Source organism: Lucilia cuprina, chromosome 5, assembly GCF_022045245.1.
Source record: "Lucilia cuprina isolate Lc7/37 chromosome 5, ASM2204524v1, whole genome shotgun sequence".
NCBI lineage: Eukaryota > Metazoa > Arthropoda > Insecta > Diptera > Calliphoridae > Lucilia > Lucilia cuprina.
The window spans coordinates 13,280,122-13,289,150 of record NC_060953.1 but is presented as its reverse complement, the minus strand read 5'-3'; the positions used below and the strand labels follow the sequence as shown (position 1 = coordinate 13,289,150).

At 29.8% G+C, this 9,029-nt stretch overlaps 1 protein-coding gene across 4 annotated transcripts in view; it reads left to right on the top strand.

The window, feature by feature from the left end:
- The first annotated feature begins 1,258 nt into the window (after positions 1-1,258).
- The window catches only part of LOC111681024 (flocculation protein FLO11-like), a 200,686-nt gene continuing 192,915 nt past the window's right edge, over positions 1,259-9,029 (top strand). The window contains exon 1 of one of the 4 annotated variants that reach the window (XM_046950904.1): positions 1,259-1,542. In XM_046950904.1, the coding sequence (XP_046806860.1) occupies positions 1,528-1,542 (15 nt within the window). In that variant the 5' untranslated portion in view covers positions 1,259-1,527. The remainder of the gene's footprint in view (positions 1,543-9,029) is intronic. The other 3 variants (XM_046950905.1, XR_006940892.1, XM_046950903.1) reach the window with 3 other exon arrangements.

The following is a 9,029-nucleotide window of genomic DNA, read 5'->3' as shown; positions in this document are numbered from 1 at the left end:
TCTATAGTCTGGACTATAGACTCATTTATATTCTGGACTATAGACTCATTTATATTCTGGACTATAGACTCGTTTATATTCTGGACTATAGACTCATCTATATTCTGGACTATAGAGTCATCTATAGTCTGGACTATAGAGTCATCTATAGTGTGGACTATAGGCTCATCCATAGTCTGGACTATAGACTCATCTATAGTCTGGACTATAGACTCATCTATAGTCTGGACTATAGACTCATCTATAGTCTGGACTATAGACTCATCTATATTCTGGACTATAGACTCATCTATAGTCCAGAATATAGACTCATCTATAGTCTGGACTATAGACTCATCTATAGTCTGGACTATAGACTCATCTATAGTCTGGACTATAGACTCATCTATAGTCTGGACTATAGACTCATCTATAGTCTGGACTATAGACTCATCTATAGTCTGGACTATAGACTCATCTATAGTCTGGACTATAGACTCATCTATAGTCTGGACTATAGACTCATCTATAGTCTGGACTATAGACTATTCTATAGTCTGGAGACTATTCTATAGCCGATACTAGTCTGCACTAAAGTCTTATCTATAGTCTGTCCTATATTCTCGTTTATGGTCTTGACTATAGTTTCGTCTTAGTTCTTACTCGTCATTAGTGTTGGGTAGAGTCTTATCTAAGATCTATAGTCCGGACTACAATCTCGTCTATAGTCTAGTTTGTGGTCTATGACCTAGTTTATAAAGTTGTCTGTATTTTCTTAGTTGGTCCTAACAATAGTCTGGACTACATTCAGGATTATAGTTTGTTCTATGGCTTAACTTATTGCCTCTTCTGTAGTCTAGACGGTAGTATTTTCAATAATGCTTTACATTCTTGCTCATAGTCCGACCTTTTGGCTCATCTAAAATATCGTTTTTATTGTAGTTTCTGATACGTTTTCGAAGTTTTATTCAAATTTGTAGTCTTTTATAATATAAAATATTTTTTTTTTTTAATTTTCTTTATTTTTTTTTATTTCCAGCTTAACAAAAACATCACCCACCAAGTGAGCAATTTCAAAGAAAAATATATAAAATTAAAAGTTTTACAAAAAGTATTAAAATATTTTAAATTTAAATAAAAAATAAATTTATATTTTGTGTTCTAAATCAAAAATAAATTTAATTTAAATTTTAAAGAATTTTTTTAAGAAAATTCCAAAAATTTTTAAAAATTCTAATAAATATTATATAAAAAATTAAAAAAAAAGTTTAGTAAAATTCTAAAATTTAAAAAAAAAAAATTTATTAAAAAATTTAATTAATAAATATAAAAAAATTATAAAAAAAGAAAATAATAATTTTGTTTTAAATACTAGTTAATCACTACAAATAAATTATATTTGCAACGAAGAGGTGAAGAACACCTTTCTTCTAATTTTCTTACTTAAACGTTTAAAAGTCAATTTCAACATGAATCATAAAATTAATTGGGATTACATCATATTCTGGAGCGGTATACTGACAGTTTTGGTACTCAGTCATAAAGCCAATGGAATATTTACAGGTAAAGTGTTTTTGTTTTTTTTTAATTTTCTTTTAATAAATTAGTCACATTTATTTAAAATAAATCAAATAAAAACCAAGTGATTGTCTTGAAAAAAAATCATAAATTATTGTTGTTTGCCAAGTCAATAAACAAATGTATTTTTTTTTTAAAATTCCAATTTCAATTAGCTTAAGAATGTTTCGTGAAAATTAATGAAAAATGATTTAATAAACAAACAACTGCATAATATACATTTTAAAGGTTAAAATAAAGACAATTTTTTTTTTATTTGCAGCAAAGAAAATTTTGAAATTTGAACTCTCAGGGTTATGAAAAATTCCTTAAACGTTTGTTTTTAATAAATTCAATTGTAAACTTCAATTCTTTATATTTCCTTTATTTCTTAGAATTTTTTTTTTGTATTAAACAGCCTATAATGGAAATAATAATAAAAATATCTATGACGTCGTAATGTGTGTTCTTCAAGTGTCTTTTTCCTTTTCAATTTAAAATATTTCTGGAATGTCTTGATTAAATATTGAAATTTTGCAAAATAATAAGTGTTTGCAAGAAGAAAAAAAAACGCACATACACAACATTTGTTTATTTAGAACAATCAAAATAAACAAATGAGGGAGAAAATAATAATACTACTAATGATAAAAAATAACAACAACAACTTTAATAAAAACAAATTCTTTTGTTTAATAAATTATATTTATTTGTTTAGCATTTAATAGGAAAAGGAAATAAATATGTATATGACTGATTGACTTAGAAAATATTAAATAGTATAATATTTTTTAAAATAGTGTGTTATTTCAAAGGTAATTTAAAGGTCTTAAAACTAAATCATCTACAAATAATAAAAAAAATAACTGGCGATATATAGTATATATTATATAAATATATATACGATATACGTTCAATACACTGCAATCGTTTATATAGATTTGGTCACTCGATAGTCAGCATTAAATGGTTTTTATAGTCAGGACTATTAACTAAATGATAGTTAGAACTTTAATCTCCTTTATGATCTAAACCATATCCTTGTCTATTGTCACTATAGCCTGTACTATAATCTGGTCTAGTGTCGCTAGTGTCTCGTGAAATTCATGATTATAGTCTTGTCTAACGACTGTACTATATCCTCGTTTATAAACCGGTTTAAAGTAGTATTTGTAACTTCTTTGTTATCAAAAATTTCATCTAAAGTTTGGGCCGCAACATTGTTTACATTCAAGAATATAATCTTCTATAGAGTGGACTACAGATTGAACCAAAGGATTATCTGGACTCTATTCCTTTTTATACTCTAGACTATAGTCTCATTATAACCTACACCTTTATAATGAGAAGAGTATATTGGTTTTGTACTGATGTTTAGAACGCCCAATAATTGTCCAATTCACAATCGATATCGTATTGTTGTAGAGTTGTATGTCATTAAAATTATTTCAAAGAAAATTTGTTGAAACAAAAACCTATCAATAATTAAAAACTTACGACATACTACGATACAAACTTACAACAACGATTGTGAATTGGACAAATATTTGTCCTATACCTGACTTAAAATAAACCAATCGGCTAAAAATCATTTTCTGAGTCGATTTAGCCATGTCCGTCTGTCTGTCCGTCCATGTAAATCTTGTATTCAAACAACAGGTCGCAATTTTAATGATAATTTGATGAAATTTGGCTAGTGGACCATTATTTCACCTATCCCCTATACAACTGAACTGAACACCCGAATAGGACTTGTCAAACCTGTAATCCAACTACAGATCGCAATTTTGGAGATAATTCAATTAAATTTTGCACGTGATCTTCTATGGTACAGGAAACGAAGTCTATTGAAAATGATTAATACCGGCCCATTATTTCCCTGAGACCCCATACAACTGAACCCAAACCTGAGGAGGTCTTTTAAGTTCATAATTTTGTTGAATATACTCGTGTCTTGACAAAAAACTACAAAGCCAAGTTCTGTACTAGCCTTGATGACCTTCATGGCCTCTATAAATTAGACTGCTGCCTTTGCCAGAGTGTTGACTATGTGCTTCCAACAGACTGGCATATAACTTTGAATACATACTGTCCTTTATATGCTAGACTATATAGTCTTTCAAAGACACAGTACCGATTTAATAAACGTCTATAGTTTAAGTCTCGTCTACAACTTGGAATATTCTTTCGTCTATATCGTCTATGTCTTCTTTGGAGTAAACCATTGACCCGGCGATGACAAAATATGATGATAGATAGATAGATAGATAGATAGATAGATAGATAGATAGATAGATAGATAGATAGATAGATAGATAGATAGATAGATAGATAGATAGATAGATAGATAGATAGATAGATAGATAGATAGATAGATAGATAGATAGATAGATAGATAGATAGATAGATAGATAGATAGATAGATAGATAGATAGTTAGTTAGTTAATTAGTTAGTTAGTTAGTTAGTTAGTTAGTTAGTTAGTTAGTTAGTAAGTTAGTTAGTTAGTTACTAACTAGTTAGTTAGTTAGTTAGTTAGTTAGTTAGTTAGTTAGTTAGTTAGTTAGTTACTTACTAGTTAGTTAGTTAGTTAGTTACTTACTAGTTAGTTAGTTAGTTAGTTAGTTAGTTAGTTAGTTAGTTAGTTAGTTAGTTAGTTAGTTAGTTAGTTAGTTAGTTTGGTAGTTAGTTAGTTAGTTAGTTAGTTAGTTAGTTAGTTAGTTAGTTAGTTAGTTAGTTAGTTAGTTAGTTAGTTAGTTAGTTAGTTAGTTAGTTAGAAATTTGAGCATTGTCTTGCTATTCTCAAATCGACTAACGCACATATGTCTTAACCTAATTTCTACAAAATTGACTGTCAACAAATGCAAATAGTTGTGACATTGCAGACTATAGTAAATTAACTAATTTCTTAGATAAATATATAAATAAATATTTTTGTTTTGCACTCATGTTTTTCAAATCATACGTAAACTCTAAATATAACAAATTAAACCAAATTAAGCTAAATAAACTATAAATATATAGTATTTTAAAAACCTAAAGCAAATATTAAAAAAAATCTGCAAAAAAAAAACAAAGAAAATAAGGTAAAATAATTTGCAAAACAAAAACAACTAAAAAGAAAAACATATGAACTAAATAAATACAAACAAATAAAACGAAAATAAACTAAATAAATATTTTTTAATAAAAAAACCAACAGCAAAAAGTGATTTAAAAAAATTTAGGTATTGCAGGTGTTCACACTTGCAACAAAATAAAATTTGCCAAAATTTTTTTCTAGAAAACGTGATTAAAAACATAATTATTTACTAAAATATATGCTTTTAACAATCTAATTAAATGTTCTCTCCAACTTCATAAACACCCTATTCACATTGTTACTTTTTCGTTTTTTTTTTCACCAACACATTGCATTTCCATAATATATTGAATTAAAAAAAATATTTCAATCTAAATACACAACGAAAATATATGTAGAAGTATTAAAACTGCACATAGCGCCAGTATAATAATAAAATTAAGAAACCCCAGCTACACATGAGCATCCCATATTATTGAATTAATTAGACGTGCAGTAGTGGCGCTTATTAGAGCAAAAAAATATATATAAATACAAAAATAAAACAACAAAAAAACATTTAAAAATTCAAAACAAACTGCACAAAAGAACCATAATAATTGTATTAATGAATGAAATTTTTTTGTGTGGTTTCGAAAAAATTAAAAACTACAAAAATTTGCCTCTGTTTTTACCCACTCACTTCTACCACACACAGAATAATTTGAATTGAATGTTATTTTCCATTCACAAAATAAGTCAACATATTTGAAAATAGCATTATTTTCGAAATAATTTAATTAAAAATATTGCGGGTACATAGATGTGATGAAAAATAATGTAGATCAGTATTTAACTGTAAATTCCTAACTTTTACAGTTATGATAACTATAATAAAGATGATCTGAAATTAAATGTTGTAGTCTCTTCTTTGGTCTCAATTAAAATTTCGGCTGGACTTAGGTCTATACACATGTCTATAGGCAGACTATTGACTTTAATTTAAGATTATAGACCTGAATATATATATATATATATATATAATAATATATATATATATTATATATATATATAATATATATATATATCATATATATATATATATATAATATATAATATATATATATATATATTATATATATATATATATATATATATATATATATATATATATATATATAATATATATATATATATATATAATATATATATATATTATATATATAGAGCACAATAGATCTGCTGTAGGCTCAATATACTCTCGTCAATATACTCTGGTCTGATGTCAAGACCATAGTCTCTTTTCTTTAGACTGTATTCCAGTCTATAGTCCCATCTATAGTCTGGACTATAGTCCCATCTATAGTCTGGACTATAGTCCCATCTATAGTCTGGACTATAGTGCCGTCTATAGTCTGTACTATAGTCCCATCTGGACTACAGTCCCGTCTATAGTCTGCCCTATTGTCCCGTATATAGTCTCCATCATAGTCCCATCTATAGTCTGGACTATAGTCCCGTCTTTAGTCTGGACTATAGTCCCGTCTAAAATCTGGACTATAGTCGTGTCTATAATCTGAACTATAGTCCCGTCTATAATCTGGACTATAGTCCTTTCTATAGTCTGGATTATAGTCCTGTCTATAGTCTGGACTATAGTCCCGTATATAGTCTGCATTATAGTCCCATCTATAGTCTGGACTATAGTCCCGTCTTTAGTCTGGACTATAGCCCCGTCTATAATGTGGACTATAGTCATGTCTATAATCTGGACTATAGTCCCGTCTATAATCTGGACTATAGTCCCGTCTATAGACTGTACTATAGTCCCATCTGGACTAAAGTCCCGTCTATAGTCTGCACTACAGTCCCGCATTTAGTCTGCATTATAGTCCCATCTGTAGTCTGGTCTATAGTCATGTCTATAATCTGGACTATAGTCCCGTTTATAATCTGGAATATAGTCCCGTCTATAGTATGGATTATGGTACCGTCTATAGTCTGGACTATAGTCCCGTATATAGTCTGCATTATAGTCCCATCTATAGTCTGGACTATAGTCCCGTCTTTAGTTTGGACTATAGTCCCGTCTATAATCTGAACTATAGTCCCGTCTATAATCTGGACTATAGTCCCTTCTATAGTCTGGATTATAGTCCCGTCTATAGTCTGGACTATAGTCCCGTATATAGTCTGCATTATATTCCCATCTATAGTCTGGACTATAGTCCCGTCTTTAGTCTGGACTATAGCCCCGTCTATAATGTGGACTATAGTCATGTCTATAACCTGGACTATAGTCCCGTCTATAATCTGGACTATAGTAATGTCTATAGTCTGTACTATAGTCCCATCTGGACTAAAGTCACGTCTATAGTCTGCACTACAGTCCCGCATTTAGTCTGCATTATAGTCCCATCTATATTCTGGACTTTAGTCATGTCTATAATCTGGACTATAGTCCCGTTTATAGATTATAGTTCCGTCTATAGACGGAACTATAATCTTGTCTATAGTCTGGAATATAGTCCTGTGTATAGTCTGGGCTATTTTCCTGTCTATAGTCTGGACTATAGTCTGAACTATAGTCTGGACTATAGTCTCCGCTACAGTTCCGTCTATATACTGAACTATAGTCCCGTCTACAGTCTGTACTATAGTACCCTCTATAGTCTCCACTATAGTCCCGTCTATAGTCTGAATTGTACTTCTGTTCATAATCTGGATTATAATACATGATATTGTCTAGACAATTGCCTACTCTAAAGTCGAGATGTAGCCTCCTCTAGTCTCCTCTAAACTATAGCTTCCACTATATTTTAGTCTATAGACTTCTTTAGTTTGTTATATAGACCAGACATAACTTCCTTTATAAACTAGAGTCTAGACAAAAGCCTTCTCTATAGTCTGACTTACAGCCTCATCTATGTGTTGGATTGTAGTCTTCTTTATTGTTTTGCCTAAAGTTCCGTCTAGAGTCAGGTTGGTCTAGACTGTAGTCTGGTCTATAGTGCGAATTATAATCTTATCTATTTTCCGAACTATAGTCTCGTCTATATTCGGAACAATTGTCCTTACTGTAGTCTCGGTTTTGTTTTTTGAAATATAGTCTATATTTCTGGATTATACTGATGACTTTTGACTCATGTTTAGCCTTTAGTGTAAAGTAGTCAGTAGACTGAATTAGGGGCCCGTCTGCAGTCTGGTTACACTTTAGTCTCGTCTATAGTATGGACTATAACCTTGACTATGGCCTAATCTGTAGTCTTATCTATAATCTAGACTATATATAGCCTCAGCTATAGTCAAGACTATTGTCTAATCTATAGTCTCCACTACAGTTTCGTCTATGATCTAACAAAAGTTATAATGAGCATAATATTGTCCGAGAATGTTTAATGTTTAAATAATGCTAACTACTGAATGTCAAATTTAAGCTTCTTTAAAAAAAAAAACTGCAGCAAAATACTACTGGACTAACTGTAGCGAAGAATGACTCTATTGTTTTTTTAATAAATTTCATTGATACCAAATCATTTGGCGTGTTATTTTGAAACCAAAAAAAAATCGTGTGAGCGAGTAGTGGTGACTAATGCAGCGGGCATTTCGCTGTGCACGTCTGTTTCTACGATTTTTGTTTCCAATTGTTACTTCTTCTTCTAGTTTTTTTAGTAAATACATATTAGCAGTTTTTTTGTTGTTATGTTTTTTTCAGTTTGCCGGTTAAATATTGATAAGAAATAGAGAAAAAAAAATAGCAAATAATACTAATAACTTGTAGAGTTTGAACAAGAAAAAATATTTATAAAACCTTATAGAAACAACAACAACAATCAAATCACAATTTGCAACAACTGTTTCACTAACGAAATATAAAACAGCTGGTATTTGGTATAGTTACGATATTTTGAAGAGTATTTTATTGTTTTAGTAGTTGATATGCTAAAAACAGAGCAAAAATTTTTTTAATGATTAAAAAAAAATATACCAATTATGAAGCACAATGGGGCGGATTAAGAAAAGAACTGGAAAAATTTCACAATTTCCAAAAAAAAAATTAAACATTTTTGCGGCCTTTGTAGTCCTAAGGTGGTGGGTTCAATTCCCACCTGATGTACTGCTTAAGGAGCGCGCGAGAGGCCTGACATAGGCCTTTGTGTATATCTTCGGATTTGATGTATATACATCTCCTTTTTAAACTACTAAATAGTTACCTAGAAAATTGCTTATCTGCACTGTTGCATTTTCCTTCCTTTTGTTTAGGCACTTAAGCAATTTTGGCTTTCCAATCGCCCTTGGTCATCCTTATATGGTGAATAAGATAAGCTTATGAAAAGTCTGAAATCACTCTCCCATATTTGAGTGAGCTCATGCAGGATAATCTTGTATTAACCATGCTAAACAACCCATTATCTATGGCAAGTTTGTCTTAT